The 11964-nt window shown below is 58.1% G+C and overlaps 1 protein-coding gene across 2 annotated transcripts; it reads right to left on the reverse strand.

Moving 5' to 3' along the window:
• Positions 1-5522: 5522 nt before the first annotated feature.
• ZNF319 (zinc finger protein 319) lies at positions 5523-11761 on the reverse strand. Of its 2 annotated transcripts, none has more exons than XM_084294915.1 (2): positions 11300-11761; positions 5523-9250 (listed from the first exon to the last, which is right to left on the reverse strand). In XM_084294915.1, exon 2 carries the CDS (start codon positions 9247-9249, stop codon positions 7585-7587), a length of 1665 nt encoding a protein of 554 aa, XP_084151041.1. In that variant the 5' UTR covers position 9250; positions 11300-11761; the 3' UTR covers positions 5523-7584. The 2 variants fall into 2 exon arrangements, with proteins under 2 accessions (XP_084151041.1, XP_084151040.1); XM_084294914.1 differs by having other exon boundaries at positions 5523-9637.
• Between the last annotated feature and the right edge of the window lie 203 nt (positions 11762-11964).

Genomic DNA, 11964 nt, shown 5'->3' on the forward strand with positions numbered 1-11964 from the left:
TTCCTTCTCCCACCTCCTGGTTGGTAAACACAGCGTTGCAGCACCGCCAGACCAAACCCATCTCAATGCCATGAGCCCAATTGTTGTCACAAGCCAGCTACCTCCTCTATTTTAAGCTCACACAGAGTAAAACTTGCAGTTCCCAAATGGAATCACCCATTTGTTTTTTCTCAGCTTGCATATTGCTCCAGCTGCACAATCCTCCACAGCTAGGGCTGCACAGTGAAACTGTAGCAGATGCTTCAGTGAAACAGGGATGCTTTGTTCAGCGTCCCCTACATTCCCCCAAACACTAAATTCATTTCCTCCAAGGAGAAACTACAGCAGCTTTAGCAGAATTTTCTTATGGGTGAGTCTGGGCCCCGACACACACAGCTCCCTGTCCTGCCTCTCAGAAACAGCTTTGTTCCAACACCTTTTGGCCAGGTGGGATGTGTTGGACAAGTTCCCCAGGCACTTTCTCACCCAGTGTGCTGCAGCATTGTGGCCCCTGGTGGCCCCCAGTGACGTCCAGTGCCTGGGTCCTGGGGAAGGCAGTGAGGGTGGACAGGCATTTGCTGGCAAATTGATGGAGTGCTCAAAAATAAGACACTGAAGAGCAGTTATTCAGCTGCTCAGGCTCTGTCTGCTCACTCTTTTTGGGTCCCTCTCACCTCCTGGTGTGACTCCAAGCCTGGGTGCACCACCAGGCTGCATTTGCTGTCCCAAATTAGAGGCTGAGCACACGGGTGGAAAGCCAGCGTGTGATGAGTGATGCTGCTGCTCAGAGTCACCTTCTCTGTCATGCTTTTCTAGGGGAGAAGGTCTGCGGGCTCTTGCCCAGCTCAAATCGAGGACATCTCCTGATGCTGCCTCTCCAACAAGGCTCTGCCTGGAATTCCCTGGAAGCTGCTCAAGGCCTCAGCCTCCAGCACCCCGCTCATCACAGGCAGGTTCGGCTCCCCAGAGCCCCCTGCGTCCCCAGCCTGGAACAGCACATTTATAAAACCCCTGCAAGGCCGCCCAATGGCCAGACACAAATTAAGAAATTGCCTTTCACCTCCCGCTGGGTATCAGGGATTAAAGGGCTGCAAATAGCAGCATTACCCAGGAAGAGTTGGCCAAAGGGGACAGCAAGGAAAACCGGGCAGTGCCACGCAGCACAGGGGCATTTCTGCCATGGCCTGGGACATTTCCAGCTCCTGCAATAAGCCCAGGGAAAATTTACACATCTTATTCCAAGCAAGCCCAGAGAAAGCTTCCCAGGGCTGGGGGAAGCCCCCTGTGCCAGCCAAGTCTCCTCCTTGCAGATACAAAGCTGTCGCTGCTGTAAATCCCAGAATTTAAGCCCGTCCTTGCACTGGAATGAAAGCAGGGCAGTCGTGCAGCCCCCAGACGCTGCCTGCTGCAAGTTACAGAGGCAAGCGGCCGGGATTTGCCTGCAGAGTGAGGGCAGAGCAGGCAGCTGGTGCACAAACGCTGCGTGCACCTGCCCCGCGTTGCAGTGCCTCGGGTTTTTTCTCCCCTCTGATACCAGAGGTCAAACCTCCCCATGTTACCCAACCCAACACCTTCCAGAGCCCCTTGCCACGAAGCTGTGCCCCCTCCCACACTCATCCCCTGGCTCTGCTTTGGAGGATTGAGGCCCCTGCAGAGCCCCCGGCTGTGCCCCTTGCACCAGTCACTTGCCAGCTGTGGCCAAGCCCTGGGCACCCCACACCCCAGAACCCCCCCCCCCCCCCCGAGATGTGCAGGCTCCCACCACCCCCCCAAGCCCACCCCAGCCTGTCAGGGCTCTGGGGGGATTACACCACGCTACCTGCAGATGGGATTACCAGCACCAGCTGTCCCCTACCGCCCGGCTCCACCGCCCAGCTCCCAGCCCCGACCCCACCTCGGCAGCGGAACGGGGCAGAGCAAACCCCCAAATGGCACAGGTAAGGGTGTCCTAGAAAGCCCACGAGCTGCCAGTGCTGCTGCAGCCACTTACCCCCAGGGCTACCCCAGCGCTGTAGGGTCCCAGCCGCTCACCCAGGTGCCCGCTCCTCGCAGGTACAGGGCCTGGCAGGGGTGGCAGCGGGGCTGTGGATGCCCTCAGCGTGGCGCGGAGTCCCCAGGGGCGAGGCGAGGTGCCTGTTGCGCTGCCGCTCGCTCCCAACCCGCAGGATGTGGGGCAGAAGGCAGCAAATCTGTGCCGGGCTGGGCTAAGCCTCCCCTTGCTGAGCCTGCCAATTGCTGCTTGATCCGTTTACCTCCGGCCCTGCGTGACCAGCAGCATCTCCCAGTGCCCCTAATCACTGCTGCAAAGCCCCGAGGTGTGCGTGGGGTTGGGGGGCTCGGTGCCAGCACACCACACCCAGGCGTCCCACTCCTGGCACAGCTTTGCTAGGAACCAAAGTGAGCTGAGAACAACCATCATCTCCCCAGCTCCAGGTGTCCCCAGCACTGAGTCCTCCCCCTGGGATCACGTCGCCTTTGCTGCCTGCAGAAGTCTTTGAAAAAGGAGCCAGACCTTAAGACACCTCTCAGTACAGTGCCGGGTTCCTGTGCAAAGCCTCCCAAATACAGGGGCTGTCACGGCCGGAGGCACAGCTCTTGCTACCCCTAAAGCAGCCAGATGGGCAGGACGCGTTCCTCTCGTCCCTCGGTTTCCCGTTTTCTCCAGAAAAAAAAAGAATAAAAAAATCAAGCAGAGCCAGACAGAGCACAAAGCCACGGTAGGCAGTGCCTTGCACAGCGCCTCCTCTCCAGAAATCTTACACACCCACAGGGAAGTATAAATAACTATAAATTTATTAGTAAAGCAAAACCATTTGACACTCACACAGAAGAGCAGGAGGTGTTAATACAATATATATACACACACACACAAAGTATCGTTCTAGATACACACGGGGAGCAGTGTTAAAGGCACTGCAAGCCACACAAATCTCAGCATCCTCGGTCACAACCTCCCAGGGCCCTGCGAACGCAGCCAGAGGCACAGCCGTGGGTTAGGAGGAGCCCCGGGTTATAAGGAGCCCCGAAAATCCCTCAGCTCCACAGCTCAGAGCAATGGGAGGCGAGGGGCCAGCTCCCTGCAGCCCTGCATGCTGCACGCCGTGGTTTCGTCGTGGCTGGAGGCGCTGGGGGGCTTGCCGTGCCTCGACACCTTCACGTGTCTGCAGGGACCACGCAGGGGAACCCAGCGCGGGGAGAGCCGGGCTCTGAAGAATAACCACCAGCAGGATCCTTGCGTTGTTGGTTAATCCCCAGGCTCTGGCTTCAGGCTGTAAAAACCCAGGAGAAGTGCGGAAGGTGCTCTCCCTCCCTCCAGGCGGTGCGAGGCTGGGCCTGAGCTCCGGGAGAGGCCCCGGATCACTGCTGGAGGATGCTCTCCCCCTCGGCCCCACTGCAGCACACGGGCCCCAAGAGCAGAGCTCACATCTTTCTGCCCGGATTGCAGGGACCACGTCTGTTTCCACAGTGCCTGCAGGGTCAGCTGGGCATTACCTGCAGCCCGGGGGCTTCTTCAGACAGTGCAGCAGCTCTGGGGAAGCATTAGCCGTGGCCATGCCAGCAATGCCACGATTTCTCCCCAGGAACATCCTGCAGACTGTGCTGCCTCCACCCCTGGGCTCAGGGATGGGGCAGAGGGACTTGCTGTGGCCACAGCACTCCCTCCTGCTGCTGCTTTCCTGCAGCTCTGCTCCAGCTCAGAGCAGCTCTGCAGAGGACACTGAACCACAGATCCAGCCCGGCAGAGCCCAGGCTGCTGGCTGGGGGCATTGCTGCCGTGCCCTGCTTGGCCCCACTGGGGGGCAGGACCAGAGGCACCCACTGGGTTCCAGTCAGATTTGGGTCCCAAACACCCGACTCCATCATCAAAGGTCTGGTTGTCACCTGGAACAGCCTCGGGCTGGGCTGGAGGAATCTGGGGGGGAAGGGGAGTGGGAAGAGACCTTACAGAAACGAGCAATTGGAATGGGAAACGGATGAAAAAACACTGCTCACAAATAAAGAACCAGACAAAAGGCAAGGAAGCCTAGAAGGTCTTGCAAAAGTATAATTAGAATAGCTGCAGAGGGGAAGATGCTGAGACACAAAGACATCCTGTAGGCAGCAGAAGGGGAAGTGAAGATTGGAAAAAAAACAGGTACCAGACTGCATTCTTCCTGGGGAGTGTGAAGCCACAGGAACAGCAGCCACAGAGGGGATTTATCTCTGGGACACATCCCTGCAGCCTTTAGCCAACCTAACCCAGCTCCCTGCCACCTCCCCAAAAGTGCCCTACGCTCAAGCCACCTGCCTTCCCCCTGGGGAGACCAGAAGTTGGCGAACATCCACTCGAAGATGCCATTCAGGAGCAACCTGAAGGTTGCCCTATGGCATCCTTGGAGGCTGGCAGGCAGGTCCTGCAGACACAGGAGCGCAGAGCCCTGGGCTGACAGTGCCAGCTCCGGAGCGGTGCCTCGGGCAGGCACTGCAGGTCGATGAGTGCCACGTGAAGCCAAGCAGAGGCGGTGCAGAGCAGCCCGAAAGTCTCTGGAAATAAACATCAGGACTGAAGCACAACACGGACACAGAGTAGAAGCCTGGTTTACTCCAAAGAGGCTTTGGACACAACTGCTCTTTGGTTTGAAAAGGAGACCCCAGCAGTTACCAGAAAGCCTCTGCAGAGCGATGCCCTGGGGGCACCTGCCTTGCCTCCTCCCGGCTGCTCGTCCGCTCTCATCACTTCTCACCCCAAAAAAAAACAAACAAAAAACATGACCTCAAGGCACAGCAATGGAGATTAACCTGCTCCCCCAGCCCGACAGTACGAATTTACAGCTTCCAACTAAACAATCTCCTTAGAAAAATATACTCGAGGCTACCAGCAGCCGTTCAGCTGCCGGCCAGCCAGTGGAGGGGCAACAATATCCATCCACCCATCCATCCCCCTTCCCACCTGCACCAGGGCTTGTGGATGAAACCGTCGCTGATGCTGCCACAGACTCACACTGGGTTCGAGCAGTCACAGGGCAGTGGTCCCTGGGAGCACTGGGACAAAGGGGATGGGATCCTGCAGCTGCTGCAGGGGCACTCAGGCCTCAGGGGGGGAAGAAAACAGAGCACAAAGGCACCGCTCCCACCACCGGAGCAAGTCCAGAGACAGATCCTCGACTACCTTTAGCTGTAGATTTTCACTCATTAATTCATGAGCTGGGTCAGGGGGGCTAGCTGCTCCTTCTGGGTCTCCAAGGAACGAGCACACTTCTGGTTTTGGTTTTGGAGCTGTCAACGGTGACCACATTTCAGGAACTCAGGCTTCAGTTTCCTGGCCCAGGACCTGAGCCTCAGCCAGGGAGGCCTCCATCACCACCAAGCCCTTCTCTAAAGACAGGCTGAGCCTGCCTCTGATTAATTTTTACTCCTACACTTACGCATACACTGAACTTCCAATATGTTAAATAGCAAAAGAAAAAAAAAAAAAGCTACCTAGAGCCAAAGAGTTCTTTAAAAATCCAAGTTACTACGTCTTTTTGTTAAAAAAAAATAAAAAAATCCAGTATGACATCAAGTTAAACTATACGGTATTTCTTTAATGAACATTAACAAACTGCTTAAAAAAAAAAGGCAAAAAGAAAAACAAACAAAAAAATGCAGACAGAAAACTCGGTAGGAAGTTCTACATCTTTGAGGCAGCACGAAGTAAGATGAACATCGGTCCCTCTTCCTTGGGCAGCAGAGAGCAAGGTTTGTTTTAAACTCCTTAAAGCACACGAAGAAGACAGCCCCAGGGTCAGACCTGTCACTGAACTGTCCCGGCCCCCATGGAAACGCACGTTCCTGCTCCGTTCCTCCTCGGTGCTGGAAGTGGAACAGAAAGCCTGGCTCCACCTTTTAGCTTAGTGTCCTCTATCAGCAAAGCGGGCACAGCCCAGCTGCGCGAGGCTAACGTGTTTGGACCTGCTGTGGGTATGTTTTTAAAACTTACTCTAATCAGCGGCACAGCACAAGGGCAATTTGTTGGCTGCTGTTCACTTACCACAGCTAGCCAAAACACTCCTCCTCACACGATGGCCAGCCAAGATCATGGAGAGGCTGTGGTTGGTGGGGACCTCTGGAGATCATCTCCTCCAACCTCCCGCTCAAGCTGGGTCAGCTGCAGTAAACAGGGATTTCATACCCTAGCATCTCCAGAGATGCAGAGGGGAAGGCTGGTGAGCAACTACTAAGCATGCCTCAACCTTGAGGGCATCTAATGGGCATGTAATGGGCCTCTTGGTTGCGGGAAGCCAAAAAATCCTGCAGAGGAAAACACCTGAGGCTGCATCAACCTTGCTAGGGGAAATTTATTTTTAAGTGATGTTTACATGAACTGTGCAAAATCTGAAAAATACAGAAGAGGTAAAGAAAGAGTGAAGGGGTAAAACAGGACTTCTGCAAGAGGGTAGAAATACACTCCTCCTTCACCCACTGCTAGCCTTCCCCTTCCCACAGAGCTGACCCCACGGGCCGGGAAGGATCCTCCCAACTTGCTCTGGACAGAACTGGCTCCCTCTGGCAAATCAGGCACCCCAGCACACCACACAGGCTACCCTCAGGGATGGCTGAGACCATTTCTAACGCTGTAGGTTATTGGTAGTGTTCACCTGGCCCCTTAGTGTTTGGGTTGCTGGGACATCCCTTTGCCTGACCCCCGGGGGCATGCTCGTGGCCCAAGCAGCACAAGGAGGGAAGGGGCCTGGAGGCTGGAGGTATTTCTTCCCAGCAGAATGAAGTCCCTCACGAATAGACACGTCAATGCCGGGCTCCTGGCCAGGAGCACCAGCATGGGACTCTCCTCGCCACGCTCCCCAGCAGCACGTGGCACTTGGTACCCTCCCCTCGCTGCTGCGGGGATGGGGCGCCGGCAGGCTTGCTCCAAACACTTCCCGAGCGTGCCAGCCAGCGACTGCAGAAGCAGCGATGCCAAAGTGCATTTTGGAGCTGCGCGGCCCCATGGCTTTTCCCTTTCTACAGTCTAGAAAGAGGGAGAGCAGGGGAGATCGAGGCAGTCAGTAAATGCCAATGATCTGAAAGGGTCCTCTCAAGTCACTCAGCTGAGCTTGGACTAACGGAGCTGGGAGATCCCAGCGGTGGACACCTGCTATTTCCTCAGCAAGCAGCGCACGCGGGGAGGAGGGAGGGCTGCCTCTGCCTTGTTCCCAAGCACTCTCCAGGAGTCACCCAGCCCTCTCCGCTGGCCTGACCAGGCAGGACAGGGGAAAGAGGCCGCGTGCGAAGGGCTGCTATGCGCGGGGGGCAGCCCAGCTCACACCCGCCAGCTCCCAGCACTGGAACTCCAGGTACGGCGTGAACTACAGTCCAGGGGGCACCAGGCAACTGCAGGCGTTGTTTCCTCTCCCCGCCTCCCTCCTTTCCTCTCCACCCTCTGAGCTTTTCACGTCAGCCACAACCCACCTGCAGCACAGGGGTTTCTCGACCACAGAGGCCAGAGGGAAATTTACCTGGCTGCCCACTGTTCCTCCCCCTTCTCCCACGGCTCCCTGGAGGCCACCTACAACTGAGGAGAGGGAAGGGGAGGCCGAGGCTTGGGAGCATCACATGCAAGCTGAAAGCCATCGAAGGGCAGAAGGCTCACGGCAAGCAGGCAGCCACCTGGTAGGCGCCCTCAGCCGTGTGCTGGACACTGTGCTCCTGGAGCAGGCCCAGGTCCAGGAACCGCTCCCCGCACCACATGCACTTGTACTGCTGCTCCCGGGCGTGCACGCTGTGGTGCTTGTTGAGGTGCTCACGCTGCTTGAAGGCCTTCTCGCAGGAGGGGCACTTGTAGGGCTTCTCACCCGTGTGCACGCGCCGGTGGCGCTGCAGGTCCGAGGCATACTTGAACCGCTTTTCACAGTCGGGGCACTTGAGGGGCTTCTCACGGGCTGGGTCGCAGCGGTGCTGCACGAACTCGGAGGAGGAGAAGAAACGTCTCTCGCAGAGCGTGCACTTGAGCGGCTTCTCCGTGCAGTGGGCCAGCTGGTGCTTCTGCAGAGCCGAGGCCCGCTTGTAGGACTTGTTGCACACCGCGCACTTGAAGGGCCGCTCGGCGTTCTGCACGCACTTGTGCCGCAGCAGCTCCGAGGACTGGTTAAAGCCCTTCTGGCACACGTTGCACTTGAAGAGGTTCTCTATGCCGTGCACGTGCTGGTGGTACACCAAGTGCGAGGGCTGCACGAAGCCCTTCTCGCACAGGTTGCACTTGAAGGGCTCCTCCGCCTTGTGCGTGCGGCGATGGCGCATGAGCGCGTACTGCTGCTTGAAGCTCATCTGGCAGAGGTCGCACTTGAAGGGCCGCTCCTCGCTGTGCGTGCGCTCGTGCTGCCGCAGGTCCGAGGGGCGCTTGAAGGCCTTCTGGCACTCGCCGCAGCGGAAGGGCCGCTCCCCGCTGGGCGTGCAGGGGTGCTGCAGCAGCTCCGACGACTCCTTGAAGTGCAGCTCGCAGACGTTGCACTTGAAGAGGTGCTCCCCCGAGTGCGCGTACATGTGGCGCACCAAGTGGGAGCGGTGTTTGAAGGTCTTCTCGCACACCGTGCACTTGTAGGGCCGCTCCGAGCTGTGCGTCCGTTTGTGGTGCACCAGGTGGGACGACTGGCTGAAGCTCTTGTCGCACAGGGTGCACTTGTAGGGCTTCTCACCCGTGTGGATGCGCTCGTGCCGGGACAGCTCTGAGAGGTGCTTGAAGGTTTTCTGGCAGATGGAGCAGCTGTAGGGCTTCTCCGAGGGATCCAGAGGCTGGGAATGCTCCGCCTCGGGAGGCTTGTAGGTCTTCTCACAGATAGAGCACTTCATGGCGTTGCCGTTGTGGACATTGTGGTGCTGCGCCAGCGAAGTGAGCAGAGAGAAGCCCATCTTGCACACCCCGCACACAAAGGGCTTCTGCTCCACCTGGATGCACTGGTGTTCCAGCAGGTCGGTGGCCTGGTGGAAGATCTTCAGACACTGCGTACACTGGAAAGAGCGGTCATGGCCCGGCAGACACTGATGCTCGTGGGGGTTGGAGAGGTGCGTGAGGTCATGGCCACACACCCCGCACTTGTGGGACGGCTCTCCGGCCTGGAGCGGGGCGTGCTGGTGGTGCTGCAGGCTCGGGTCGGGCTGGAGCAGGATGCCGTAGACGGCACAGCCCAGAGGGTTGTCCGCAGTGCTGGGTGGGATGGAATGCTCCGGGAGGGTGGCTGCCCCAGCGTGGTGCTGCTGCGGCGGCGGCGGCGGCTGCTGTGGTTGCTGCTGTTGCTGCTGCCAGCTTTCTGACATGCTTGGGAAAAAGAAACAGGGTTTTAGCAGTGACAGCTTCAGCTTCTCGGTTGAAAGGGTTCAAGTACAAAATAAAAATTGAAATGATCCACGATCCTGATTCCCCGTCGCTGATCCTGAAATCGAGGATAGGAAATCCAGCACACAGCCAGGACCTTAGGAGGCAGCGAGGCTGAGATGCCACAGGCTCCTCTTTAGACCAGCCAAAGTTCTTTGTGAACTACATGTTCTGTTTCTCCGTTTCACTTTATTTATTTATTTATTTTTGGACAAAAGAAAGGAAGGTAGAAGGAAGTGCCTTGAAGACAAGAGGAGGCCCTTTTCTGTGCTGGTTGTGATATGTCACATTTGGGAAGGCCGAGAGGTGCAGCCCAGGGACCAGCGCTCTCTGCAAGGAAGAAGATAATTCACATCAGGTCTCGGAGGACAGACAGACAGCTCTCAAGGCCCACTCCCGGCTCACTTTGCAAACTCTCCCACAGCCCTGCAAGGCGACCTGGGGAACAGCACAGGGGAGCTAACCAGAGCCGGAGCACTGCAGGCTGCTGGCAGAAAAGCCAGGCCTGCTCCACATGGAAAGGGATGGGCTCTGCCTGGCCAACCCAACCATGTGTTTGAGCGGTGAAGCAGTGAAGAAGCAGCCTCTGTCAGTGCTGGCAGCGCAGTACTCCATGCTCCATGGTCACCCACCTTCCCAGCCCGCTTGGGGCACTGGCTGAGAGCATCTGGTGACACATCACCAGTTCCTGCCTGAGCCTCCCTGACCGAGCAGCTCTTCTGTGACAGCCACCTTGCCTAGGGACAGCAGCAGGAGCTTCCTAGTTACAATTTCTACTCATGTTTTTAGACATTTTTTTTTTTGCATAAAAACATTTTCTTTCTGAGAAACATGCAAGGTACAGCGTGACCAAAATGCTCGACAGGAGGCTCCCAAACATCTGCCGGGGCAGCTCTAATGGGGTGAACACACTCACTGCTCAGTTATTCCAGCTCCCGAACTCCTCATAAAGCTCCACCATCAGGCACATGAACCATTGATAGCATCAGAGGAGGTTCCCCCCTCTACCTGTGGCAAGTGTAGACTAGGAAGAACCAGAGAGCTCAGGGAAAGGTCTGCCCTCAGCATTATCCTACCTGCAGACAAAACACAGAACCCACAGGTTTCATGCAAAGCGCTCCCCACGAAGATAAAAGAAGCATTAAAGCAATTGTTTGGCTGAACCTTCTACCAAAGTGTGGAATAACTACACCAGAGCACAAGAACTTGTGTCAGCCACACTCCCTGGCTCTAAGGCATCACAGGGAAAGTTTTGGTCTTTCTGGAGATGTCCAATAAAACATGATGTCAACTTAGAGAAGAGTTAAATCCGCAAGTGAGTGGCAGGTAGAACAATGCCCAAACACCTCAAGATGCATCCAGGCCTTGGTAAGAAGCTGTAGCTGGCACCCCAGGCCACAGTTCCCTACTCCCTCAGGAACATACCCATTTCTGTGTACAACAACCTGCCTCCAGCCAGCACAAGTAGAAACCTCGGTCTTCTGGGAAGGGGGTTGTTTTATTTTAAGCTCAGTGGGTGCCTGAGAAAATAGCTTCTAATGATCTCCATCTGCCCCTGTACTCAGCTGAGGCTTCAAGGTTCAGGCAGCAGGCCACTACGCCTCAAGGTTCGGGCAGCAGTGGTGCACACTTCTGCCTGCAGGGACACTGAATTACTGTGTCCTCCAGCACAGACCCAGGCAGTAAAACACCCCGATGCTCCACCTGCCAGGACACGGTTTCCCACCAGGATCTCCCGTCTCGGTCCTCCGAGGCTCACCTCGCCGTCTGACGCGATGGGAGCGCTTTGGCAGCGGCAGCACCTAGAAGAGGAGACAAAAAGCCCCGCACCCCACCACACACAGCAGCCACCAACCCCCCCCCGCTGGACCACGCTGACCCCAACACCGGCACCACCACAGGAGCGGGGCCAGCACCCCAGAGCCTCCGTGCTGCCAACCTGACGGCCAGGAGACGCTCAGACACCCCCAGCAGCGAAGCAGCAGCACCAACCTGTTCCAAGCCAAGCGCTCTACACCGACAACCTCGCCAGCAGCGCCCGCTCGGCGGCTAACTCATCCCTCCGGGGGAGGTACGAAGCGGCAACCATCCGAGGCGAGCACCCGGCGCAGGAGAGGTACTTTCAAACTGCAGCAGCGGCTCGGGCCCCAGCCTCAACCTCAGCCTCAGCCTCAGCCCGCGGCCGGGCCCCCGCCGCCCCTCGCCTCTCCCCATGGGGCCGCGGCTCCCGAGCCCGGCCCGAGGCGGCCCCGGCGCCGCCCGGAGCCCTCCGAGACCCACACAAAGGGAGGAGGAGGAGGCGGTGGTGGCGGCCGCCGGGCCCCTCACCTGCGGCGGGAGGCCCCTGTCAGCCCGCTCGCTGCGGGCGGGGCCGCGGCCTGCGCGCTCCGCCCGATCCCCGGGCTGGCGTAGCCGCGGCTGCCGCCGGGGGTGGGGGGGAGCCCGGGTAGAGAGGCTGGGGGGGGGGGGGGGGGGGGGGGGGGGGCGGCCGCCCGCTGCTGCCTCCGCCGCCGCCGGTACCGCGGGCCGGGCCGAGCCGGGCCGGGCTGGGCGGCGGGCGGCCGGGCTGAGGAGCGGGCCGGCCGCGGAGGAGGAGGAGGAGGAGGAGGAGGAGGAGGAGGAGGAGGAGGAGGAGGAGGAGGAGCGGGCCGGGCCGG

The sequence above is a fragment of the Netta rufina genome (genome assembly GCF_964035555.1).
Source record: "Netta rufina genome assembly, chromosome: 13".
Classification (NCBI taxonomy): domain Eukaryota; kingdom Metazoa; phylum Chordata; class Aves; order Anseriformes; family Anatidae; genus Netta; species Netta rufina.